General features: G+C 43.9%; 1 protein-coding gene across 2 annotated transcripts in view; it reads right to left on the bottom strand.

The window, feature by feature from the left end:
- Positions 1-6,981: 6,981 nt before the first annotated feature.
- TASP1 (taspase 1) overlaps positions 6,982-27,673 on the bottom strand; it is a 278,804-nt gene continuing 258,112 nt past the window's right edge. The window contains exon 14 of one of the 2 annotated variants that reach the window (XM_025264568.3): positions 6,982-7,253. In XM_025264568.3, the coding sequence (XP_025120353.1) occupies positions 7,203-7,253 (51 nt within the window). In that variant the 3' untranslated portion in view covers positions 6,982-7,202. Of the gene's footprint in view, positions 7,254-18,273; positions 19,412-27,673 lie in introns of those variants that run through there. The other variant, XM_006051319.4, reaches the window with a different exon arrangement.

Below are 27,673 nucleotides of genomic sequence, written 5' to 3'. Positions count from 1 at the left end.
AGATGTCCCGTGACTTTAACTGTGCTGCTTTCCATTGCTCAAAGCATTGACTGAGTTAGTCACGATTCAAATGGAAGAGGAAGAAAACAAACACGCACAGTCAGAGGGAAGGATCGCAGCCCTGCCTTGAGACCGTCCCTTACAGAAGTGCTCAGCGGGCATTTGTGGAATTAACAGACAAATGGCATACCCAAGGCCCACAGCTGGTCAGAGCAGGATGGGAGCAGAGGAGGCAGGCGGGTCTCTTGATCTTTCTCTGCGGTGCTGAGGATCAGCAGAGGGCTGAGGACACAGGGGCTCAAGCTGGATTCAAACAGGCTCTGCCACTATTTCACCTTGAGAGAGTCACAGTGCCTCTCTGTGATGGAGCAGCTCAGTTGCTCCATTAAAATAGATAGTTCCTACCTCAGAGGGCTGTTGTAAGGATTAAACTATTTAATATGTATAAAGTGCTTTTATTCTAAGAGTTGAAGTATACTTTCATATACTAAGAGCTATGCTAAGTATTAGCTGTGAGTATTCTGGGTTTCCCAGGTAGCACAGTGGTAGAGAATCTGCCTGCCAGTGCAGGAGACATGTGTTCAATCCTTGGGTTTGGAAGATCCCCTGGAAAAGGAATGGCAACCCACTCCAGTATTAGTGTTTGGAAAATGTCATGGGCAGCAGAGCCTGGTGGGTTACAGCTCATGGGGTCTTCAAGAGTCTGACATGACTGAGCAACAGACCACTCACACTCACGTGACCATCCTACCAATTTGGTCGTGGTACTGAAACAGGAGGGAAGAGGGCAGGACACAGCCAGTACAAGAGTGGCATGGCCATAGGAAATGACGAACTGGTTAGAGCTAACTAGGTCCAAGCTAAGTGCCACACCCATGGAAACCATGACAGTTTCCACACCAACCATCAGAGAGCAAAAAGTGGGCGGAGATCCAATTCCTGGAAATCCCCACCCCTTTCCCAAAATAGTTGGAATAATCGTCCCACTCACTAGCCTATGAAGTTACCCAGCCCATAAAAACTAACCACGCCATGTATCAGAGCCATTCTTGCCTTCCAAGATGGCCCACATGTCACACTGTGGAGTGTCTTTTTCTCTAAATAAATCCACTTTTTACCTATCACTTTGTCTCTCACTGAGTTTTTTCTGCGATTAGACATCAAGAACCTGGGCTTCATTAATTCCTGACACCAGGTGTGTGATCTCAGACTGTGGATTTGAGTCGCAGTACGGTTTCAGTACCTCTGATGGTGCCCGTACTTCCTGCCCTTACAGTAGGCGTCTGGCTCTTCCCCTGGGACAGAAGTATAGCATAGCAGGGAGCTGGTTCTTGGGGTGTGTACCACTTACTTGACTTCCAGAAAACGTTCCTTGAACCTTCTCAAAATAGGATGTACCAGACGTATCTCCCATGTAAAGAACATTCAGATTTTTGAGGCAGAGCATCTAGGGAATATATATGCTGCTGCTGCTGCTGCTAAGTCGCTTCAGTCGTGTCCGACTCTGTGCAACCCCATAGATGGCAGCCCACCAGGCTCCCCCGTCCCTGGGATTCTCCAGTCAAGAACACTGGAGTGGGTCGCCATTTCCTTCTCCAATGCATGAAAGTGAAAAGTGAAAGTGAAGTCGCTCAGTCGTGTCTGACTTAGCGACCCCATGGACTGCAGCCTACCAGGCCCCTCTGTCCATGGGGTTTTCTAGGCAAGAGTACTGGAGTGGGGTGCCATTGCCTTCTCTGAGGGAATATATATAATTGGTGTTAAAATAATTTATTCTTACTAAAAAGCAGTAAGGTCCCATTAATGGTAATTTAAAAATTTTTAGATAATTTGATTAAGAGCACACACAAAACTTTTATAACAATCTTGCTGCAGGAAAGGAACTATACCCATGTACCCAGCCAAATTCAAGGATTTATGCTTAACAGAGAGATTTTATAAGAAAAGAAATGGTTAGATAATTATTGTGATGATTGATACAAAAAGAAAAGAAAAGGAAAGGTCTGGCTAAAGATCTTTACTGACCCAACAGTTGAGAGTCAAACTGGAGGGATAAGTTTCTTAATTCCATCAGAATCCATCAGAAATTTGCTGAGGTAATTTATCAGGAACTGGGCTTCCCTAGTGGTCCAGTGGTTAAGAATCCACCTGCAGGGCTTCTCTTGTGGCTCAGCGGTAAAGAATCTGCCTGCCAATGCAGGAGATACGGGTTTGATCCCACATGCTGCAGAGCAACTAAGCCCGTGTGCCAAATCCACTGAGCCTGTGTTCTAGAGCTGGGGAACCACAACCGCTGAGCCCAGGAACTGCAGCTCCTGAAGCCTGTGTGCCCTAGAGGCCCAGCTCTGAAACAAGAGAAGCTACCGCAGTGAGAAGTCCAAGCATTGCAACTGGAGACTAGCCCTCCTTGCTGTGAAGAGAGAAAAAACCCTGGCAGCAACACAGACTCAGCACAGCCGAAATAAATACATTAATTAAAAAAAAAAAGAATCCACCTGCAAATGCAGAGGACACCGGTTGGATCCCTGGTCTGGGGAGATCACACATACCTGGGGGCAACTAAGCCAGGGCAATGCAAATACTGAAGCCTGTGCTCCAGAACAAGAGACGCTACCACAGTGAGAAGCCCACGCACCCCATCGAAGAGCAGCCCCTGCTCATCACAGCTAGAGGAAGCCCTCTCATAGCAACAAGGACCCAGCGCAGCCAGAAGTGAATAAAAGAATTAATACATTTTTTAAAATAATTTATCACGAATGTCAATTTCTTCCTATGAGAAGTTGTGCATATAATAACCTTCAAAAAATTTTCCATTCCAGATAAGATTTGGGACAAGTTTTTATTTTAAATACAAATGCACTAAAAATGATGGAGGGGAAAAAAATGTTATGAGTATTTCTCAGTGATGGGACTGTAAGGAAATTTAACTTTCTTTGTGTTTTTAAAATTTTCTAGTATATCAGTGCATTACTTTTGGAGTTCCTTTAATAAGAAAGAGATGCTTTCCCACTATCATTTAAACAAGGAATTCCATTTCTTCATTGTAAAATGTTTGATTATGAAGAATGAAGTAAGAAATATGAAAGTGTGGTCTGGGAGTCTGTGGAGGACATGCCATGTCTTCTCAACAGCAGTGAGCTGAAGAGTAAAGTGAGGTTAATAAAGGGAGACAATTCTTCGGGAGGAAAAGATGCCAGAGAATAAGGTGAATAGTGCCATGGCCCCTGGGGAAGGGTGAGTGCTGATTTGGTCTTAGTAACTCTCCTACATCTTTTGTGCCTATAATAACCAAAGATGGACAGATAGCAAAAGTCCACTTGAACATACAACAACCTGCCCTGTGTTCCTGCCTGTGAGCTTATGTGACCTGGACTGACACTCCTAGTCTTGAAAACAAAGACTCAGGATTTGAAGTCTACACATCTGAGCCCCAAGATGGGCCAATTTGCTGAAATACCTCTGCTCATCAAAAGAAAAAAGAATGTGGAGTGACCTAGTGTAGTCTGTGGCTCATCAGGTGCCCTAACTAGTTCATCTCCCAAGATCAAGTTAGAATGCATCTTTCTAAGTCAGCCTACTCCTTATGCTGTGGTTCAGAACACATTTTGTGGAGGTCAGAAAACATAGAGAAAAAAACAGACAACTTCTAGATTTTTAACATAGCAACTGAGAGTAAATGAGAACAGCATCAACCAACACGGTGGATTCTGGGGGAGGAGCAGGCTAAGGTCAGGGGATGGAGACATAGAAACTAAGGTTTGACATGTTATGAAAATGCTTTATTGGATGTCACCATGGAGATGCAAGTCAACAGTCTGGAGTTCAGGTGCAGTTCAAGCCATCAGACTCAGTAAGATTGTCCGTGGAGACAAGAGGGCTGGGAAACAAGCCCCGAGACCACCAGTGTTCAGAGGGTGGAAAGCAGAGAGAAACCATGAAAAGATATGGGGAAAGTGAAACCAGGGAGGTCTGAAGAAAACCTTAAGGGTGAGCTGTGTCAGACTTCGAGTGAAGAAAGCTTTTAACTCGAAGTCTTCTGCTACTCCAGCTTATCTTTAAACAATTCTTTAAGGAACGGCTACACTATTCTAGCCCTACAACCTACCTCTCCCAGAACTACTGAAAAGATATGCAGTATGATTAAGTCTTTGGATCATGGCCCATTGTCCTCCCAGCCACCTATATGGTTGATTGTTTTCCTCCTCCTGCCCAGGGAAAGATCAGCCAAAACAAAGTCCCCCTGCAGGAGAGATTTATTCTCTGGCCTTTATGATATGAAATGAGTCTTCCTTCATTTAACCCATCATTGACTGCCCTGTTCTAAAAAACAGGGTGCCTTCAATAGACATATTCTCCCCTCGAGAGATGGCTCCGAAGAGCATTCTTCTCCTGGGTGTGTACCAAAAAGCATTTTCCCTTTCCTTGCAGACACAGAACTGCTCTTACTGCCAAGAAGGTAGTGTTTTACTTGGTTCCACACACACAAAATGATCTAACTCAGATCAGGGATCAAAAACAGTGAGCAGCTCAGGAATTGGTTTCAGGAGCCAAAGTACCAACGTTACCACCACCTCAGTCTCACTGAGCCCTGGGCGTTGTAGCTAATCAGTGGGTAACATTGAAAGACTCCTTTTATGGAGGCTTCTCCACCATCAATGAACTCATTTTATATAAATATTTAGCCAGGCAATAAACTGGACAGCCTATATTACTCAACATCAGCCTCAAAAGACCCTCCCGATTTATATACACAAGCATCTTGGTGGAGCAATACATTTTACACGCATGACATGGTCAGCGATAAATATACCAGGGTAGGTCAAACCCTATTTGGTTCTCTGCTTTTAACTGTCTTGGGCTTTGTGTGTTTCTTTAATCAGTTGGATGATTTAGATAAACAACGTGTATTAGTCTTTGTAAGTATAACATGCCTTGAACTTTCTCCAGATATTCATTCCCATTCATCATCATAATAGTTGTTCCCCCTTGGCCATCATTAAGATTAGAAATGTCCTTGAACCATTTAATGATATTCCACAAGACTGGACAGACTTTTCATGCCTTGATGAATTGCGATCACTCAGCTTAGACCAATGAAATTGGATATCCTTTAATGTGCCTGATGACTCTAAGGAGTTTAGGGAAAGCAGTGCCTGGGAATCAAAATGGTTTCAACAGAATAACCATTCATTTGCGGGAACATGCATGAATTGAGTAAAATTTGATTAATGAGTTAGTATCTAATTCATAGCTAACTACAATGGAGATTTTTTTTCTTTGTTTCTACTCCTGAATATGACTTTACCTGCAAATGTCCCTTTATTACAGAACTCATTAGAATGCACAAATTAGGTACAAAATGATTTTTTAAGCCCAAATTAGAGTGTTAAAAAGAATGGGGTTCCTCCAAACAAAGTGACAACCTAAGGGGTGGGGTGGGGAGGGAGAAGGGAGGAAGTTTCAAAAACGAGGAGATATATGTATACCTATGGCTGATTCATGTTGAGGTTTGGCAGAAAACAGCAAAATTCTGTAAAGCAATTATCCTTCAATAAAAAATTAATTAATTAAAAAAAAGAATGAGGTTCCTCCAAGCAAAATGACTTTAAGATGTTCACACTACTGATGAGGAAAGCATAAAAACAAAGCTGGGCTAGGAGTGCTTTAACTAACTTGCAGCCGAAAAAGACTACTTGCCTCTATTTTATGGGGCCAGGCTGCTCCAGATGGTCACTACGGGAATGTGATCCCCAATGTCTGTGTGATATGAACAAACAGACTTGGCCATTCAAGTCATAAATGTCTTTAATACTTTTACTAACAGAGCAGTTCCACCAGTCCTGAAACCATTGACATCATTGTGGTTTGGAACTGGCCAATGATACTGGCATGTTTAAATTAACTATAGGTTCTTCCACAAACCACGATCTGAGACAAGAGGGTTGGCAACAGGACTCTGAGTGGAAAGTGGGGAGAGTACTGTGTTTGGAGTCCTGGTTCTCTCACTGGCAATTGGACCAAAGTACTTAAAGGAGCATCAGTTTCTTCCTTTATTCATCAATTATTTATTAAGCATCTATAGTATGCCAGGTGCTATTCTTGGGATACTGTAAAAAAAAAAAAAAAAGAACAAAAAACAGAATATGGGGCCCACATTCCTTCACAGTTCTTGATTAATATAACTTTCTACCTCCCAGAATTGTTGTATGGGTCAAATCAGATGTAATAAGTAAAAGTACTCTGAAATACTTTTCTTCCAGAAGGAAACCCTGAGATGAGAATTTGAGTGCAAGGATTTTCTTTGGGAGGTACAAGAAACGCTGAGAGTGGAAACACATGGCAAGAAAGGAAATGCAGTCAATAAAGGCTGCATTAGTGAGGAAGTCACCCCCATGGGAAACTGGAAATACCACATGGACATCCTGGGCAATGGTGCACACACAGGTCTCACCAAACTCCCATCCCAAAGTGAGGCTAAAAACCTCAGCTCCTGACGATCATGCGTTGAGGACTGCTCCAGGAAGTGTTCATTCCTTAGCACTCCTGGCCTGTCACAGGTCATTCTGGAGAGAACCCTTGGGCAGAGAGACGCAGATGCTGGTAGTTGGAAATCAGCTGGATCACACTGGAAATAGTGGTGTCCAGGGATATGATGTGCAAAGAATAAACTTCTCATCATTCCTCCACTGGCCAGATGGTGCCCGCCGGTCCCCCCCATTCATGTGCCCCAGTGTTTAACAGACCTACAGGCTAGCTTATATTACATTAAAAACTCCTCTCATTAGCCAACTAGATTTGGAAATAGTAAGCCCTGAGTTTCTCAAACTGGAGTATGTGGGCTCCTGTAAGTTTATAGATATTGCCTCCAGAACCCCCATGAATTCAAAGAATTTTGTAATTAGAAATGTTTTCATTTTGATGACAAACAAAAATAAATTAAAACAAACATAGTCAGGGTCACTTTGTAACTAATACATGAAAGGCAATTTTATTTGCATTTGAAGTTGTGGTAATGGTGACGCCAGACAAAGATTTCAGGTAGCTGGAGAAGAAAGGCATGACCAGGTAAGTTGCATGGAAACAATAGCCTGAGGGCTATTATTTTCATTGTTCAGGGTTGACCAGAGATAGTACATACAGCAGTCTGTATACCAATCTTTGTCAGCAGTAAGTGCAGAGGTCAACTCTCAATTAGGAATTTTTCATGAAGCAGCTGCATCACAATTTCCCAGGGCGTCTTTAAAGTGGATTGGCTAGAAAAATAATGGGTAGGTAGTTAAAGACAAGTTTATTATCCAAAAGGAAGTGTAACGCCAATCATGTCAGACGATGGCTATCAAGTGCAAAAGCAGGAGTCAAGTCCATGAGTTCACTTTCCACATAACTACTTCTGTAATAACAATCTGCCTCTGGAAAGATGAAGTAGTACTTTCCTCTATTCCTTCCACTAAGCACAGCTGAAAAAACATGGGACGTTATCTATAAAAAATAAGAAGAAAAGCTGGAAAGGTGGAGCAAAGAAGTCAGAGCAGTTGGGCCCCTGAACAACAAGGCAGGAGCAGGCTGAGTGTTCACTTCGCCTCATGTGTCCAGACTGGGTGCTGGAGAAGCTAGTAACCCAGGGACACCAACGGGCACAGACAAAACACGCCCCGAGGAAAGACTGCTCTCCCCATTCCAATGGGCAGACAAGGGGCAGCCCAGCAAAACAAGAAAGTTTTAGATAATAAGTGCTCTGTGCCAGCCAAACTTCACAAGCTAAAGGTGCATCTCCATCCCACCCCTTCCAGTGAAGGTCAAGGGGACAGCCTAGACTTCTCCCCACATCAGGTTGTGACAGGCATCCCACAACCCCGCTGCCAAGTGATGTCAGAGAAGGCCAAGTGGGCACTAGAAACTTCCATCTCTTCTAGGGAGTACAGACAACATGTCCTCCTCATGACCCCCACCAGCTGGCATGGTGTCTGCAAAAACTTAGTGGGGCCCTGCACTCACACCCACCAGCAGTAACAAGAAGCCGTTCCCCCCTAGTGTCAATGCAGCTGAGTGGGGCATGCTTTCCACTTTCGTCTGGCAAGTAGTCAGGGAGCATTCCCCTTCTCCCACCAGAGTGCTGTCAGAAGAGTTCTGCTGAAAGATAAGGTTTAAATAAGATCCAGAGACTTCACACATAATATCCTACATATCCAGGTTTCAAACACCACTCATACCAAGAATCAGGAAGATCTCAACTAGAAAGACAAATCAACAAGTGCCAACACCAAGATGTTAGGGTTGTCTGATAAAGATTTTAAAGAAGTTGTTATAAACATGCTTCAACAAATAATTAGGAACATGCTTGAAACAAATGAATAAAAAACCAGAAAGTCTCAGCAAAGAAATATAAGCTATAAAGAAAAAACACATGGAAATTTTAGAACTATTAATAAAAACCATAATGACCAAAATTAAATGATGATTTGAGATAAAACAATGACAAAAACAATGTAATTATAATCCATGCTCTTATATCATTGTTAAAATGAACTTTATTAATTTTGGATTTTGTTGTATTCACTTGCAAATCTACTGGGATTATGACTATATGCTGGATGCTTGGGGCTGGTGCACTGGGACGACCCGGAGGGATGGTACGGGGAGGGAGGAGGGAGGAGGGTTCAGGATGGGGAACACGTGTATACCTGTGGCGGATTCATGTTGATATATGGCAAAACCGATACAATATTGTAAAGTTAAATAAAATAAAATTAAAAAAAAAAAGAGCTATACACGTTAAGATGTTTCTACCTAGTTTTGTGTTTATACAAGTTGCATTATTTTTAAATAACTTATGTTAACACTTGGGAACTATGAATTTTTGTTTCCTTTACAAGGGGTCCTCATTCAAACAAGCAAATGTTTATTTATAAAATCTTATGTGTTGAATTAGGGACTTCTGTGGTGCCTCAGATGGTAAAGAATCCACCTGCAATGCAGGAGACTGGGTTTGATCCCTGGGTCAGGAAGGTTCCCTGGAGAAGGGAATGGCCACCCACTTCAATATTCTTGCCTTGAGAATCCCATGGACAGAGGAGCCTGGTGGGCTACATGGGGTTGCAAGGAGTTGGACATGACTGAATGACTAACACCTTCACTTTTTTTTTTCACTTCGCATAGGTTGACTTGTTCCCCACAACATTCATTCATATGTTGAAGCCTTTACACCAGGACCTCAGAAAGTGACCATATTTGGAGATATGGCCTTTAAAGAGTTGATTAAGGTAAAATGACATCATGTGGGAGGAGCTTAGGACACCACATTCAGAGAGGAAGAAAGAAAACAGCCGTCTACATATGGCCAATCATAAAGTCTGACCTAAAGAATGTTTCATGGGCATTTAAGAGAGTGTGTATTCTGCTACTGTTGGGTGAAGTATTCTAAACACGTCTCTAGGTGCACATTATATATAGTGCTATTTGAGTCTTTTATTTCCATGTTGATATTCTGCCTAGTTGTTCTATCCATGCATGAAGGTCCTCAGTTCCTGAATCATTGTTGGAGGACAGCTGTCACTTGGACTTCATCTGTGTGAGAAAGCTTCATCATATTAAGACTTTGAGACTTGGGGGGTTATCTATCTTGCAGCCAGCATTGCCTTAAATAACAAGAGTTTCATGTCTTGGGAATCAATCATCTGCTGCTAGCCACTTAGTTATAAATATGAATCAAATGAAATTAAAGCAAAACATGGAAAATATGACCAGACACTGAAGCAATGGAAGAGATTTTGGTAATTGACACTGAATCCTTTGTCTCTGGTAAGAAGTCTGGTTTGACCAGAGCGTCTGATTTGGGCAGCTGCTCAAGAATTGGGCAGGGGAGCTAGTTGAGACCAGATCGCAGATGGTAACCCTTACTTCAGTGCCTCACGGCGGCCAGCTCTAAGGGATGGAAGAGCACATCTAAGAGCAAGAGGCCTTCCGAGAGTAGAAAGCGAGTAGTGACATTAACATGTTTTCTCTCATCTAGTCCTTTATTTACTCCATTCATTATCCTTAGAGTTGTTACCCTATGCTGCTGCTAAGTCGCTCAGTCGTGTCCGACTCTGTGCGACCCCATGGACTGCAGCCCACCAGGCTCCTCCATCCATGGGATTTTCCAGGCAGGAGTACTGGAGTAGGGTGCCATTGCCTTCTCCATTGATATTATTAATCTTTTTTCCTTATGTATCCTTCCAGAATTTATGTATGCCTACAAGAAGATATTTGTACATAGTCTTTGTCCTAATCCTTATCCCAAAGACAGAAAGTTATACACACCAATCTTTACTTTGCCCTTTTTGTCTAATACATCCTGAAGATCTTTCCACATCATCAAAAAGATAAACGCATCTTCCTCTTCAGCAGCTTAATATTATTCCATTCTATGGATAGACTATAGTTCATCTGACACCTTTGTCGTAAGTGTGGGTTATCGCTATGTGTGCCCTTAATTGTGTCCAACTCTGTGCCACTCCACGGACTGTACCCTACCAAGCTCCTCTGTCCATGGAATTTTCCAGGCAAGAATACAGTTTGCCATTTCCTACTTCAAGGGCTTTTTCCCGACCCAGGGATTGAACCCTTGTCTCTTCTATCTCCTGCACTGGCAGGTGGATTCTTTCCCACTAACACCACCTGAAAAGCCCTTCTGATGCCCAATAATCTGCTATTATAAACATGCTAAACAAACATCCTTGCACATTTGTCATTTTGGTATGTGTGCAGGTGTATCAATAAGATAGATTCCCAGAAGTATGTTTCTCTCTTAGAGGGCAAATGTATGTGCATTTTCCATAGATATTGCCAAATTGTCCTCGGAAGTGCTGTATTACCTACTTCTACCATCGATATTTGAGACTATTTCTATACGGTGTGCCAAGGTTTTAGACATTTGCTTAACAAACCAGCACACAAAAACACAGTATTCAGAGTAGGTCGTATAAAGGTGTGAAGGGGGCTGGAGGAACTGTGGCATCATAGGTCCAGTTTTTTAAAACATTCATTTACCTGACTCTGCCAGGTCTTAGTCGCAGCATGTGAGATCTTTAGTTGTGACGTGTGAACCCTTAGTTGCAGCATGTGGGATCTAGTTCCCCAACCAGGGATCAAATCAAGGTCCCCTGCTTTGGGAGTGCAGAGTCTGAGCCACTATTTTTTTAATTTATTTATTTTCAATTGAAGGATAATTGCTTTACAGTGTTGTGTTGGTCTCTGTCAAGCCTCAACATGAATCACCCATAGGTACACCTCCCTCTTGAACCTGCCTCCCACCCCTCTAGCTTATCACAGAGCCCGTTTGAGTTCCCTGAGTCATACAGCAAATTCCCATTGGCTATCTATTCTGCAAATGGTAAAGTACGTTTCCATGTTACTCTCTCCATACATCCCACCCTCTCCTTCCTTCCCCCCAAATGGCCCATAAGTCTTTTATCTATGTCCATGTCTCCATTGCTGCCCTGCAAATAATTTCATCAGCACCATTACTCTGGATTCCACATATATGTGTCAGTATACAGTATTTCTCTTTCTGACCTACCTCACTCTGTATAACAATGAGTCACTATTTTTAAGGAAGCTAAACTCTTACGGATCTTTAACTTAATTCAATTACCTTAGTTTAGCACAGGAGGAAACTGTGACCTCCAAGAACCTAAGCCACTTGTTCAAGATCACGTAGGAGGTTAGCCTGGCAGGGCCAGCCTGTGTTCTCCTGCCTCAGTTCACTGCCCTGCTGACGCTTCTGAAAGGCAGAATAATGGCCCTCAAAGACGCCCAGCTCCCCACAACCTGTAACATGTTTCTTGCATGGCAAAAGGGACTTTGCAGATGTGATTACAGTATGGACCTTGAGATGGGGAGATTATCCTGGCTTGTTCAGCTGGGCCCAATCAAATGAGAAGAGCTCTTAAAAGTGGAGATTTCCTCGCGGTAGCCAGAAGAGATCTGTTGGAAAGGAGATTAGTCAGGGATTCAAAGCATGAGAGGGACTCAACCCAGCTGTCACTGGCTTTGAAGACAGACAAAAGGGGCCAGGAACCAAGAGTGACAGTGAAAGCTGGAAACAACCCCGGCCAGCAGCCAGCAGGGACGTGGGAATCTCATTCTTACAGCCTCAGGGAACAGAATCCTGCCCACAGCCTGAAAGAGCTAGAGAAACATTCTCCCGTGGTACCTCTCACAAGGAATACAGCCCTGCCGCCATCTTGATTTTGAACCACGGGAGATGGAGAAAGGAACCAGCCAGGGACTTGTGACTTTCAGGACTGTGGGGTGATAATCTCGTGTTGTTTCAAGCTGGTAAGTTTGTGCTAATTTCCTAGGGGAGTACTACACCGCTGCACACCGGCTCTTCCACGTCACCATGAGGAGCCTTCATTTACCCATTTAACAATATTTAGTGAAGACCTATTATGTGCCAGGCAGTGTCTCCGGTGCTGGAGGGATAGCGTGAGTGACACAGAGATGCCGTTTCCAGGGAGCTTACTTTCACACAGAGGGAGGCCTCTAAACCAAACAGAGATGTCAGTTAGATGGTAGAGTATAAAGTGGTGAGTGCCAGAGGCAAATAAATAATGCAGAAAGGTGATGGAGCAGGCTGCGGGGGAGAGCGTGGTGAGGAGGGTGCTCACTGAGAAGGTTGTATTTGAACAGAGTTGAAGGAGCTGAGGAAGAAATAAGCCATGTGGATCTATCTGGAAAGTGTTTTCCAAGGAGGGGTAAAAGCAGGCACAGTGGTTCTGAGATAGGAGCACGTCTAAGCTGCTCCAAGAACAGCAAGGAGGCCAGGATGGTCAGAGCAGAGTGAGCAAGGGCAGGCAGCATGCTGAGAACGACAGGCAGCAGAGCCTCGGGTCTCCTAAGGGCCCTGGGACAAGAGGTACTGGAAGGATTTGAGAAGAGGAGCGCCCTGATTGCATTTCACCTGCTGCCAGGTAGACAAGTACCCAAGGGGCAGGTGCAGACACAGGGGCCAGTGCGGGGCCCTGCTGCAATGGGCCAGGTCACAGACGGTCTGGATGGCTGCAGTGGCCTGGTGAGAAGTGGTTGGCTTCCAGATATACTTTAAAGGAGCGGCAATAGGACGGACTTTCTTAGTGATCTAGTGGCTAAATGGCACCCCACTCCAGGACTCTTGCCTAGAAAATCCCATGGGCAGAGGAGCCTGGTAGGCTGCAGTCCATGGGGTCGCTGGGAGTCGGACACGACTGAGCGACTTCACTTTCACTTTTCACTTTCATGCACTGGAGAAGGAAATGGCAACCCACTCCAACGTTCTTGCCTGGAGAATCCCAGGGACAGGGGAGCCTGGTGGGCTGCTGTCTATGGGGTCGCACAGAGTCGGACACGACTGAAGCGACTTAGCAGCAGCAGCAGCAACAGTGGCTAAAACTCTGCACTTCCAAGGCAAGGGGCCTGAGTTCGATTCCTGGTCAGGAAACCAGATCCCATATGCTGCAATTAAGAGTTCGAATGCCACAGCTTAAAAAAGATCCTGAACGCTGCAATGAAGATTGAAGATCTTGAATGCAGCAACTGAGCGCAGCCAAATAAATAAATGTTAAAACAAAAAAGGAGGGCCAATAGAATTTCTTAATGGATTCGTTGTAAAATAGGAGAGAAAGCAGATTCAAGGATGTTGGGTGAGTGGCCCCTGTACATCTTGACTCTGGATTCATGCCCTTATGCAGCCCCTTCCTCTTGAATCTGGACTGAGCCAGGGGACTTGATGTAAGCAATAAATGTAGCAAATGTTGGGCCAGTCCTGAACTTAATCTTAAAAAGGCATGGCAAGGGAATTAATTCCCTGATGGTCCTGAGGTTAAGAACCCACCTTCTAATGCAGGGGACAAGGGCTCATCCCTTGGTTGGGTAAGTAAGATTCCCATATTCCCCAGGCAGCAGCTTCTGTTTTTGTGCTGCTGGGAACCTGAAGGCACCACATCTTGTAGGAGACATGGTCTGAAAGGACCATGTCGAGAAGCCTCGAACAGAGGGAGAGGCCCTGAACCTATATGGAGAAAGGATGCTCCGCAGCCCAGCCCCTATCTCACCCTCCAGCTCAGCTGAGCACCAGTGACTACCAGTGAAAGCACTGGAAAGCCACTGAGAGAGGCTGAGTCTCACTGACAGAGCTATAAGCAAATAAAAAAGCCATTGTCAAAGCTACTAGGGTTTGGGGGCAGTTCACTGTGCTGTGAAACACGGGAAAAAAAAAAAAAAAAAAAAAAAACCCAAGGATTTGGGTTTGACCATCCAGAAGAATGGTGGGAGCATTAACCGGACGGAGTGGCAGCTAGTTAACAGGCTTGGGGGGAAATCTTGGGTGGAAAGATTCAAATCGTACTGCTTCTAAATGCAAAAGAAACATTGATTTCCCTTAATATAGTAGAAGAACGAGATCTTCTGTTAAGCACTGCTGGATTTCCCAAACCCAGGAATGGCCGTTTTAGGAGCAACCCTTTGTATCTTCAGCATAATAGAGAAGCAGATGGTAAAGGCAGCTTTTTTCTTGGCAGCTTCTGAAGCTCTGTTGACAATTAGCGAACCCCCCATGGCAGTTTCAGGCAGATGACCCTCTCCCAGTTTTTCTGGTGTTGCCACCGTGGTTTCAGGGCTCTGGGGACGCCAGCACCTAAAGGAGCACCCACCGTGCTTGCTCTCCTTCCGGCTTCCACAGCTGGTCGGGAAGAATCATCCTGGGCTTGGCGGATGGGCTTCTGGAAGCTGAGTGTGCAGCCTTGGAGCAAGGGCCCTGCCAGTTCCCCCGTTAACCCTTTCTGTGGCCATCCACCTCAGAGCCGGAAAAAGAAACGCGGCTTGGACAACTCAGTCAGCCTGTGGGGCTCTGATGGCAGACATCTGGGCGGGTACATCGTTCAGTTTCCCCAAATTAAGTGCTGGGGAGAGGCGGCGTATTGCTTAAGAATTCTAACACCCCAGAATAAATATTAATACGAAAGGACTACCTTCTGTTGCCCACCACCGCTCACTCACTCCCACCTGCAGCCCCAGAGGTATGCCCACCCACACCTCCTTCCCCGGCTCATCCAGCCGTGGGGGAAGAGTTTCAGTTCAGTTCAGTTCGGTCACTCAGTTGCGTCTGACTCTTTGAGACCCCATGGACTGCAGCACACCAGGCCTCCCTGTCCATCACTACTCCCGGAGTCCACCCAAACTCATGTCCATTGAGTCGGTGATGCCATCCAACCATTTCATCCCCTGTCATCCCCTTCTCCTCCTGCTCTCAATCTTTCCCAGCATCGGGGTCTGTCAAATGAGTCAGCTCTTCGAATCAGGTGGCCAAAGTCTTGGAGTTTCAGCTTCAGCATCAGTCCTCAGAATACAGCTAAAGGCAAATGAAGTCATCATCCACACAAAGGCTCATCTTCTGGGTTCAACCTTTTCTTGGACCAGTTTGGGGGCGGGGGACTTCCACCTACCGTCTCTCTGGAAATCCAAACCCCACCATGACCCACCACTGCAGCCCTAAGTCGGGCAAAAAGACTGGGCTTCAGGGCACAGAGGGGTTCACACTATTGAGCAATTACAGGGCTCCTGTCAGAGGAAAGTTAATGGGTTTGACTCAAGAAATATATATATTTTTTAATGTTAGGAGGCATTGTTTAAGAATTTAACTATATAGTAAAGGGAAAAGGAAGAGGAGGGATACATTAGGAGCTTGGGATTAACTGATACACTATATAAAAAACAGATAACCAACAAGGACCCCACTATACAGCATAGGAACTATACTCAATATTTTATAATAATCTATATGGGAAAATAATACCTTTTTAGCTAATACTTTATAATACCTTTTCAGATTATATCTTTATATATAATGATCTCCAAGAATAGGTGCTGAAAATAGAGGTCAGTACTCTGAAGGGTTTATAAGTTTTCATATAAAATATATGTATTCATATACCTATGTGAATTAGCCAAATCAGCCTTGTGGGAGGGGAAGTGGGTAATGAGGTATATGTAACCCTACAGGTTTGGACAGCTTTCCATAATATTATTAAGTGAAAACTGAAGGCTATATAACTCCATTTAGGGGTTCAATATAATCTGACTTGTGTGTTAAAAAGCACAGAAAATTCATGCATAAGAAGAATCTTTAAGAATAGAAACTAAAGGATACAAGCTAAAGTATTATAAACCATTGTCTCTAGGGAAATGGGTTTATGAATTAATTTTTTTTCTTGCTTTTCTTTATTTTTATTATAGTAAGCATAGATCGCTTTTGTAACAATGATCAGATTTTTTAAAATGTCACAATAATTAATAATTCTAGCACTTTTCTAAATCTTCCCTTCTTCACTCCCTGCTCCCCTCTCTCACACCCTCCATCTGTTGCAACAGAGTAATCTTGCTCATCTCAGGTACCCGGAATGAACATCACCACTCCCGAACATGGGGCAAGATGACAAAAGGCTTCTGAGCAACCAAGAGATGTACCCATGTCAATAAACTAAAACACATCCATTTTGCTCACAGACAAACGTCTCAGACTAGTACTGATGACTTGTTTATGTATACTTAATCAGTTCAGTTCAGTTCAGTTGCTCAGTCGTGTCCGACTCTTTGCGACCCCATGAATCGTAGTACGCCAGGCCTCTCTGTCGATCACCAACTCCCGGAGTTCACTCACACAGTTCTAACAGACATTGGTATCTGAGTTCAAGTACACATTTAGAAAAGGCAGTTAGATGATGAGAAAGTACCCACTGCAGGCAGACACACAGGAAACAGAGAGAGCTGGCAGAGGAGACAAGCAAGGACAGAGTCTAGACAAGACTTCCACGCCGGTAGGTCCACACAAGGACTCCTCAGGATACAGTGCACACCCTCTGCCTCCTTGCCAAGGGCAGAAGAAATCCCCGTTTCTAAACTCAGAGAGGCTCACAGGGATGGCTATATCCAAGAGAACCAGACGTCAAATGCCCAGGCCTTAAAAAGAAACAGAAAACAGGCCTGTAGTTAGGATCATCCACATTAAAAGTGGGCACCTTCAAACACAGCTTCAGAGTCTTGGTGACAGAGGCCAAACTTGGGAATGAGGTCATATTCTTGTTCCTTTCTACCTTTCCTGCTTTTGAGCAAAACGATGTTGATCTTATATCTGTCAGAGTCTTCTTCTCGTTCTTCAATATCTGATCTTATAATTAAGGCACTTATACTACCCCCATTACTTTTTGCCTCCATGATCCTTAGTGTCATTTTTCCCCCTCTTGGTTTCACAATAGTCCTTATATTAAAAAAACCAACAACTAGAAAAACATTCTTAATGAACTGTTTTTGAAGGGGCTGTGCCCTTTTATACTGACCAGTTTTTAAACTCTTCATAAAAATGGTGTTTAACAAGCCCAAACTTTCAAATGTGAATGGGATAAAGTCAAAAGGAGATGAAAGAAATGGCATTCCTGGTGAAATAGGTCAGATGATTTTCAGATTCCAAAGTGTCCTGATAGTTTTATGTGATCCAATCCAGTTCCTGAAAAAAACCCTGCCAACAGGTAACAGGTCTTTGAAAGCTTTTGAAGCCAAAGGCTCCCTACCAGCCAGCCGATCTCTTACGAAGTTCTTGGCCTCATTAAGAATGAGAAACAGATACCAAGGCACCGACCTGTCTACAAGAACACAATGAGACAAACATAATTGCTTGTATGAGGGATATAAGTCAGCAACTCCCAAATCATTCATATTTACACCCACTCCATTTTGGTTGTCTTTCCTTTATAATTTGGCCATACATCGATGTCAAGTGCATAATTTCATCTGGGGCTTTATCAGTTACCGCCCAGAGCCATGATTAAATGGTGGGAACTTCCTCCCCAGCACGTCTATCTTTAGTATCTTCTTGATAGTTACCTCTTACATGTAAAATCAAAAGGAAAGTCTTGGTTTTCTTATGTGGCTCCAGAATCACTAAATATAACATTTAGAAGCAATTTATCATCTGAAACCATTGACTTTTCAGCTGCCATTGCCATTTCTCAAAGCAAAGTGTTCCTATTGCTTTCCTTCGTTTTTTTTTTTTTTTTAATCAAATTACAGTGGAAATTTTAGGGACTTCTACACTGATCACACAATCATGCACTAAGTTCATCTTCCATCTTGCTGGTGTCCAGTCTAATAACAGAGATAAAACTGGATTTTGAACAATCAGTAGCACAGCTAGAGGCATACAGGTATGATTTCTGGAAAAAGTAACTTTTTATAAACAAAATAAAAAACAACTCTCCACTCTAGGATTCAAAAGATAATTTATTAGTCAGAGGAGAATCACACACTATATCCAGTAATATGCTTCTTTTATTTTTGTGCCTTTTATCTTAAAAATATATTTAAACAAGAAACAAAGATAATATTGAATTTTCCCATAAATTTTGCTTTCTTATTTACAGTGTTACATTGTAAATAACATTCCATTATACACAGATTAAGGACTGCATTACTGTATGTTCTCTTTACATATTCTTTCATAATACAGTACACACAGCTCGAAACTATGCAGGATTTAAGCTTAGAAAAGCTTGAGGAAGGAAGTACAAACTTTATCAATAAGACTATTATTTAAAAAGGTTCTGACCTTAATTCTCTGCTAGATTGTTTCACTGAAACCATTCTTTGTTAAAGAAAAATGCCCCATATGAGGGATGAGAACAACAGTTTAAGTCACCACAGGATCCACTTAAACTGGCTAACAAATAAAAATACTTTGTTACTAGCACTGTTATCAGGAGCACGGCCACTGTCCATCATTGCAACAAGCAGATTTACTCTGCAGTTTCAGATACATTACATGTTACATCAACACAGTCGGTACTGCTTTGTGAAATCAACCACTTCCTGCAACTTTAGGTTTTACCTGTAAACAGTTAAAGCACGCATTTTGGGAAGATGATTTAATCATTCCTGGTCTGAGGTTACATAATAAGGAGGAGTTTCTAATTCACTGAAGAAGCGAGCACACGCGCACACACACACACTCACACACACCGCATCCCGCTCCCCGCCCAAGACCCGCGTGTTGCCAAGCGCTAACTACAGCAGCACTAGTGTCGCGAGGGGCGCGAGGGGCGTGCGAGTGGCGCGCGAGGGGCGTGAGGGGCGCGCGAGGGGCGCGAGGGGCGCGCGAGGGGCGCGCGAGGGGCGCGAGGGGCGCGCGAGGGGCGCGCGAGGCTGCGACACAAGTTATCAAACGAGGAAGGCTAAACATCCAACTTCCGTTAGAACCCTGTGGAGCCCGGGTTCGGTGATGCCCTCGACGCTCCGGGTTCCGCTGGAAGGCTCAGCTCACCGGGCTCTCCAGGCGGCAGACGCCTCCTTCAATTGCCACGGACTGTCCGGCCACCGCGCCGGGAGGGAGTCTGGAAATATGAGTCTGCGGAGGAGGAGACGAAGACCGTTAGAGGCGCCAGCTGTGTTTCCTCCCCTCCACGTGCGACGAAGGGGTAGAAAACACCAGAGAATCTTGGCTTCTCTTTGCTTCTGAGAATCTCCAGGCTGTGCTCGTGGGTAACTGAGGGGCAGACAGATGCTGTTTGTTCAAATCTTAGGGGATGTTAACTGAACACCTACTACGTGCCAAGCACAGCACTGGCAGGGGGAGGATTCCGAGATCAGGACAGCATGGAGCCTAGGGTTTAGTCATACTCAGAACAAGAATGGTTTTCAGGCCAACTATACTGAGCATATTCCAGTTACCCGAAACTGGCAAGTGATATACATCTTGTCCTCTAAACATTCAAAAGTGAGGACACCTGATTCATGTTTATCCCCTCAGTTTACTTCTTAAAAGAGTTAAGCAGCTTAAAAAAATCAGACCACTCAACAACCTCGCCTCAGTGAGGGAATGAAAAAAAGAAAAAGAAGAACTTACAAAATAAGTTAAAGACAGGCATGAGTTCATACAAAATCAAGCCTGAGCTCTGCCCCCGTGCTGGAGGCAGAGGGCTGCCTGGTCTCCCAGCTTCCCGGGGGGGCAACGAGCAGACAAGGGTCCATGTGGTAGAATGGGATCACATGGACCAACCGCTCAAAGGAGGACACTTCCTGGCATGGAGTCCAGGGAGCCACTCCTCTTGCAGGGCTTTACCCGCAGCAGGTACCGCATACAGCGGGAGGGTGAAGACAGCAGCTGGAGAACAAGGGGCTTCGTAAGGCTGTGTATTACAGCATCACGCAAAGGAGGTCAGCAGGCAAATTTCTTCCATGAGGGGTCAGCCAGGAATTCCTGGTTTTTTTTGATGATCTCTCTTAATCCAGGGATAGATAAATGTTGGAGTTTCTAAGAAGAACAGAGGGATTGTATATCCTTCAGATAATCCTCTCTGATTCTGCTTTTCCTAAGGACTGAACAGAGGGGAGCTCAAGTCCCAGAGTGCAGTTGCTGGATGCAGCGGGGGAGGTGGCCAAGCCTGGGGCAGGGGTGACATCCTCTTGCGCAACCAAAGATGACGCAAGCACGTGCGTTAGCTGGAACAACACAGAGGCTAACTGATTTTAATTCTTAGGTATCATTGCACAACTCCTATGAGAGCAACTGACATAGTCAGCAATTTGGAAAGTTCTGGAAAACAGAAAATGTTCTCTGGGTACCTAGTGTTTCTGTATGCAAGGCAGGAAGCCATCTGTAACCTGCGGGACAGAGGTCTGCTAGCTCTGGGCATGGCAGGCCCTGTGCCATCTCCTGGGAGGGGGGTATCACTGAGCTCACCCGCCAGACCCATGCCTCTGGCACCATGTCCCAGAGTCTGTCCTCATTACTGCTTGCATCTGAGGGTCGTACCTGGGGGTATCTAATAAGTACGGATGTATTATACCGGGAAGTCCACAGTAAGACACACTCATGGATCGCTGTTTCTTGTGATGTCTCATTAACCTCAAGGGAGGAGTTTGAAGACAACGTGTCGTTTGAGTCTGCTACCCAGCAGCCCTCATCACATCCAGCCGCCTAAGGCTCAAACCCACAATTCCCAGGGCTCCGTGTTGTGGGGCCTTTTATTCTTTCAGGAATTCGTTAGCATGAAGCCAAAGAATTTTTTCCTCAGGCATCATTCATCAATTAAAAAGAACAGTCTAACCAAAGACAATCCCTGAGAGAGCAGAAGCCCCTTAGGCCCCTTCATCCCTTATCACCCTCTTCAGCCAGGAAATGGTCACGTGATTACAACAGGGATCAAGAAGGTGGAAAACTATACAGTGGTTCCTCAATAAATTAAACACAGAATTACCATATGATCTAACAATTCCGCATCACAGTATATACCCAAAACAAGTAAAAGCAAGGACTCAGATATTTGTACACAAGGCTCATAGCAGCTTTATTCACAATAGCCTAAACGTAGAAGCAAGCAACCCAATGTTCATCAAGATATCAATGAGCAAAACATGGAATGCACATACAAGGGAATTTTCAGCTTTAAAAAGAGTTGACTTTCTGACACATGGCACAACATGGGTCAGCTCTGAAGACACTAAGCTCAGTGAAATAAGCCAGACACAAAAGGACAAATATTGCATGATTCCACTTGCATGAGGCTCCTAGAAGTCAAAATGCAGAGTTGGGAAGCAAGATGGTGGTTGCCAGGGGCCGGAGGGAGGCAGAATTAGGGAGTCATTACTTCATGGGCACAGAGTTTCAGTTTGAGAAGGTGAAAAGCTCTGGAGATGGAGGGGGTGATGGTTGCACAACAAGATAAACGTACTAAGTGCCACTGCACAGGACACCTGGAACGGTTACAGTGGTCAATTTTATGCTATGTACGCACGTGTGCGCGCGTGCTAAGTCGTTTCAGTCATGTCCAACTCTTTGCAACCCTATGAATGTTATATATATTTTAGCATAATTTTAACAAAAGAAGAAAGCAGAAATGACAATTTTCTTCCTGGTCTAGAACTGCATTCTATAAGATGGCATTAAAAGAAGGGGTTAGCTGGAATGAATCCACAGTGCAGACCCCAAAGGAGAAACATTAACACCACATCCATGAAATTAAAGATGCTTACTCCTTGGAAGGAAAGTTATGACCAATCTAGATAGCATATTCAAAAGCAGAGACATTACTTTGCCAACAAAGGTCTGTCTAGTCAAGGCTATGGTTTTTCCAGTGGTCATGTATGGATGTGAGAGTTGGACTGTGAAGACAGCTGAGCACTGAAGAATTGATGCTTTTGAACTGTGGTGTTGGAGAAGCCTCTTGAGAGTCCCTTGGACTGCAAGGAGATCCAACCAGTCCATTCTATAGGAGATCAGTCCTCGGTGTTCACTGGAAGGAATGATGCTAAAGATGAAACTCCAGTACTTTGGCCACCTCATGCGAAGAGTTGACTCATTGGAAAAGACTCTGATGCTGGGAGGGATTGGAGGCAGGAGGAGAAGGGGACGAAAGAGGATGAGATGGCTGGATGGCATCACCGACTCGATGGACATGAGTTTGAGTGAACTCCGGGAGTTGGTGATGGACAGGGAGGCCTGGTGTGCTGCGATTCATGGGGTCGCTAAGAGTCGGACACGACTGAGTGACTGAACTTAACTGTTCACAAATAGGTTGAAAATTTCCAATCACATTACTTAAGATATCTGTCCCTAAAAGAAAAGTCCAGAGGAAAATTTATCCTCACATTTCCTGGAGATACAGAGAGAACCCAGTGAGACTTCCTGGCAGTCCAGGCACCAGAGGCAACAGAGAATAAATTAATTTGTAAAAGATCAGAGTGACCGTGTGTCCAAGCAGACAGCCTGTAACTTGACCAGGGTGATGTCTGTCTTAAAGCAAATGATTTTCTTTTGAGCATGAAAAAGACCCAGAATTAGAAGGAAGAAACCAGGAGGCCAGGGGACTTGATAACAATCTCTTGAGATCTACAAAAACACAAATGGCCAATTCAAACTCACTTCTAACACTCCCAACCCCACCAAGTTTACGACAGAAAAACATCTAAATAAACTGAGCTAAACCACAAAGTATCAAGGAGAGTTAGGAAGGAAGATAAAAAAGAATTTGAAAAGATGACAATGGTCTTGAGATATGTATTAATGGTACATGGGCAAAATACTTCAAAAATACATTGAGATTTGTATAAATTGAGCTGTTTGCCTAACAGAGAAATGCTCACTCAGACAAACAAGTTGTTAAGATTAACTTTTCAGGATTATCTCTTCCCTAAATTATCACTGAGTCAATTACAAAACACACTGTGCATGATTTTGGTGTTGAGAGGAATAAAATGATTAATCGTCCAAATGTATGTCAACACTTCACCAGTTTCATCCATCAACATGATCTTCAAACCCATCAGAAAATATGACCTTGGCCTGGAAAAGTTTGAACCAAGATGTACTTGATGCTTTCTGTGGAGATTTCAACGGAGCATCAAATCATAAACAGTGGGGCTGTTTGAGAGAATATTTTATATGAGTGTTTATCTCTAAAAGTTCTTCTGGAGAAGTGGGTTTGAATTCCTCGAGCCTAAAAATAGACCACTGTCTACAATGAACCTGCATGTCAGCATTTTAAAGTGCAGTGAAGTATTGTACACTGAGTGTATAAGGACTGTGCAGACTCGAGCGTGTCCTACAAGCATAAGAACTTAACATGGTATCTTTAAAACCAAAGTAGCATAGTACTGTACTGGAATTCAGAATTACGAGAAATACACGTGAACACAGCAGATGCCAGAGCTGCAGCATTTTGGGTCTTCTCCCTCCATTCCCTGGGAACGCCCCACTCACACACCGCTCTAACAAGGATTCCGTGACTCATGGCTGCTTCAGTTCTTTCTCCAGGAAAGAGCACCTTTACTGGACCCTCCCCTCAATCTAGCAGCTCTTCTTCTCGCTCCTACAGCTCCCAGCTGAGCATTTCATGGTTTTCAATGCAACTGTTCAGGTTTTGGTTTGTTTGGAATTCTGAGTCTCTGTAGTTGAAAGCCCAGTGAAGGCAAGAGTTCGTCTTGCACACACTCCTCTATGTTCTCTGCACTTGTCAGAGTGTTTGACGCAAGCATATTCTAGAAATGTTCACTGAGTGGAGAAGTGACTAGAACATACCCTTCCGGGCTCTGTTTATGTACAAAGAATCTCAAGCATTTTCACTCCTGTGACCAGTTTGGTTAAAAAGTCAATCACACTAATTTGTTACAGTGAAGATTGTTTTTAAATAGATTTTTAAAGAAGCATGGACTGGTTCCATTTCCCCACTTTGCAAGTGATTATGGTGTTAGAATGGAGATAGAACCTTAGATTCTGAAGATGCTAATGTTTCCACACCAATGGAACCCAATGGCCTTGGAGTTAGAATTCTCTGCTTTCTTAATAATTCCCTTAAATGGCCAGACAGATCCTTGAGGTTAACACTCCTAGAAGAACTGTCACTTTATAAATTAAACTGTCTAGTCAAAGCCATTAATCTTAGGTTTGTATTTTTTTTTCTATTAAAACCAAAAGCATTGTATAATAACATATTTAGCCTGAAGACTTCAAAATGAGAAAAAGAAAAATATAATACAGAAATTATATAATTGTTTGGTTTCCTAATCACTAAGCAGTAGCTGAGACTTCCTATCATTCATACTCAGGTCTTTAAATCTTTTAAGACCACCTTAGTGACTGCTTTTTTGTGGTTTCCAGGAAAACTACAAGCACACAATTTAATTTTGAGAGTCTCAAAGCCTTTATTTGGTGGTTATGTTTTAACCCATCTTTCCACTCGCCAGAGAGCTGCTTGAGATCTGCCACAACGGTCAAGGGAAGAAGATTACTGTCCTCCTTTGGTGGGGTCAGGAAAATAAAATATAGACAGGCATATTAATAGCTAAAAAAAAATAAAGCTCTTGGAAATGTTTTACATTGGTTTCATAATTCTGAGAGTTTGGTTTCTGTTTTTTTAAGAAAATAAAAACAAGTTTTTTTCATCAATCACTGACTAGGAATCCAGAGCACCTTGGCTTCCGGGCCACTCTTCTACCTGGACACAGCGCTGGACCACATTTCCCAGCCTTCTTTTGCAGGTACTTCATGTGTGGCTTCATGATTGCAGTCAAGCTTACAAACCCATCAGGCTTCATCAATCTTATAAACCATTCTCCTGTGCTTTCTCTGATGACCTGAGGCCTATGTGAGGTAAGGAACCTGGAACCCCGAATCATACTTTGGAAGAGAGCCCTCTGCTAATCAGAAACTCCAAACTGTATTTTATGTGAATGAGAAACACGCTTCTCACTGTGTGTAAACAATTACACATATATATTCTGGGGTTTCTTGTTATAGCAGCTGGAGCTACCGTAACCAACAATGATTCTAGCCAGGCTTCGGCACTTATGTGCTGTGTAACTTCTGCTGGTTACTTAACTTCTTGGGCCCCCACCTCTAAAATGGGGATAGTAACACTGTCATCAGGTTGACAAGATCGGTACGCAACACTGATGCAATGAGAGCACAGGCCAGTATCTGTTAGATTCTTATTATTCAAACACACACAGCACTGTCAGACACAAAGCATCATACAGGACAATCTGACAGACTGTTTGACATCCCAGAATTAGGAAATACTATTTGAAATGTTTGATATTCTTTAAAAATAGGATGAGATATTTTAATGAAAAATTAGCTGCATGCTAAAAGGTAACATTGAAGAAAATGGACACTGTTTGGCCAATATTCTGATGCTGCTGTTTTGCTGTCACTGATACAACAATTAAAAATTGCTGAGTATTTAGTAACTACTCAAGGCTGTATGGCAACCCATTCCAGTACTCTTGTCTGGAAAATCCCATGGACAGAGGAGCCTGGTAGGCTGCAGCCAACGGGGTTGCTAAGAGTCAGACACGACTGAGCGACTTCACTTTCACTTCTCACTTTCATGCGTTGGAGAAGAAAATGGCAACCCACTCCAGTGTTCTTGCCTGGAGAATTCCAAGGATGGGGGAGCCTGGTGGGCTGCTGTCTATGGGGTAGCACAGACTTGGACACGACTGAAGTGACTTAGCAGCAGCAGCAAGGCTGTATATTGTCACCCTGCTTATTTAACTTCTATGCAGAGTACATGAGAAATGCTGGGCTGGAAGAAGCACAAGCTGGAATCAAGATTGCTGGGAGAAATATCAATAACCTCAGATATGCAGATGATACCACCCTTATGGAAGAAAGTGAAGAGGAACTAAAAAGCCTCTTGATAAGAGTAAAAAAGTTGGCTTAAAGCTCAACATTCAGAAAATGAAGATCATGGCATCTGGTCCCATCACTTCATGGCAAATAGATGGGGAAACAGTGGAAACAGTGTCAGACTTTATTTTTTGGGGCTCCAAAATCACTGCAGATAGTGACTGCAGCCATGAAATTAAAAGACGCCTACTCCTTGGAAGGAAAGTTATGACCAACCTAGATAGCGTATTGAAAAGCAGAGACATTACTTTGCCAACAAAGGTCTGTCTATTCAAGGCTATGGTTTTTCCAGTGGTATGGATGTGAGAGTTGGACTATGAAGAAAGCTGAGTGCCGAAGAATTGATGCTGTTGAACTGTGGTGTTGGAGAAGACTCTTGAGAGTCCCTTGGACTGCAAGGAGATCCAACCAGTCCATTCTGAAGGAGATCAGCCCTGGGATTTCTTTGGAAGGACTGATGCTAAAGCTGAAACTCCAGTACTTTGGCCACCGCATGTGAAGAAGTTGACTCATTGGAAAAGACTCTGATGCTGGGAGGGATTGGAGGCAGGAGGAAAAGGGGACAACAGAGGATGAGATGGCTGGATGGCATCACTGACTCGATGGACATGAGTTTGAGTGAACTCCGGGAGTTGGTGATGGACAGGGAGGCCTGCTGCTGCTAAGTCACTTCAGTCGTGTCCGACTCTGTGTGACCCCGTGTGTTGCAATTCATGGGGTCGCAAAGAGTCGGACACGACTGAGCGACTGAACTGAACTGAACTGAAGGGCTTTGTTATATACCAGTCTGCTCTATCACTAATCTTCTAAGGCTCAAAAACAATCAGCTTAACATGCTTGGGTGCTACAGAGGAAACCAAAGTGATAGAATACTGGAAAAGGGTTTACAATACTCCAATGTGTGTTTCCCAACACCAGCAAGCAATTAATTCAAGTCTGAGGATATTGGGGGCTTCCTAGGTGACGAGGGGCTTCTCTGATAGCTCAGTTTGTAAAGAAATATGCCTGCAATGTAGGAGACCCCACTTCAGTTCCTGGGTCAAGAAGATCTGCTGGAGAACGGATAGGCTATCCATTCCAGTATTCTTGGGCTTCCCTTGTAACTCAGCTGATAAAGAATCCGCCTGCATTGCAGGATACCTGGGTTCAATCCCTGGGTTGTGAAGATACCCTGGAGAGGGAAAGGCTACCCACTCCAGTATTATGGCCTGGAGAATTTCATGGACTGTATAGTCCATGGGGTTGCAAAGAGACACGACTGAGTGACTTTCACTTTCAGGTGGCGAGAGTGGTAAAGAATCTGTCTGCCAATGCAGGAGATGTAAAAGACACAGGTTCAATTCCTGTGTTGGGTAGATCCCCTGGAGGAGGGCACGGCCACCCACTCCAGTATTCTTGCCAGAGCCTGGTGGGCAACAGTCCATAGGGTCTCAAAGAGTTGGACACACCTGAAGTGACATAGCACACATGCAAACTGTG

Source organism: Bubalus bubalis, chromosome 14 (genome assembly GCF_019923935.1).
Source record: "Bubalus bubalis isolate 160015118507 breed Murrah chromosome 14, NDDB_SH_1, whole genome shotgun sequence".
In the NCBI taxonomy this organism is placed as follows: Eukaryota; Metazoa; Chordata; class Mammalia; order Artiodactyla; family Bovidae; genus Bubalus; species Bubalus bubalis.
The sequence above is the reverse complement of the archived record's forward strand: the minus strand, read 5'-3'. Positions and strand labels throughout refer to the sequence as shown.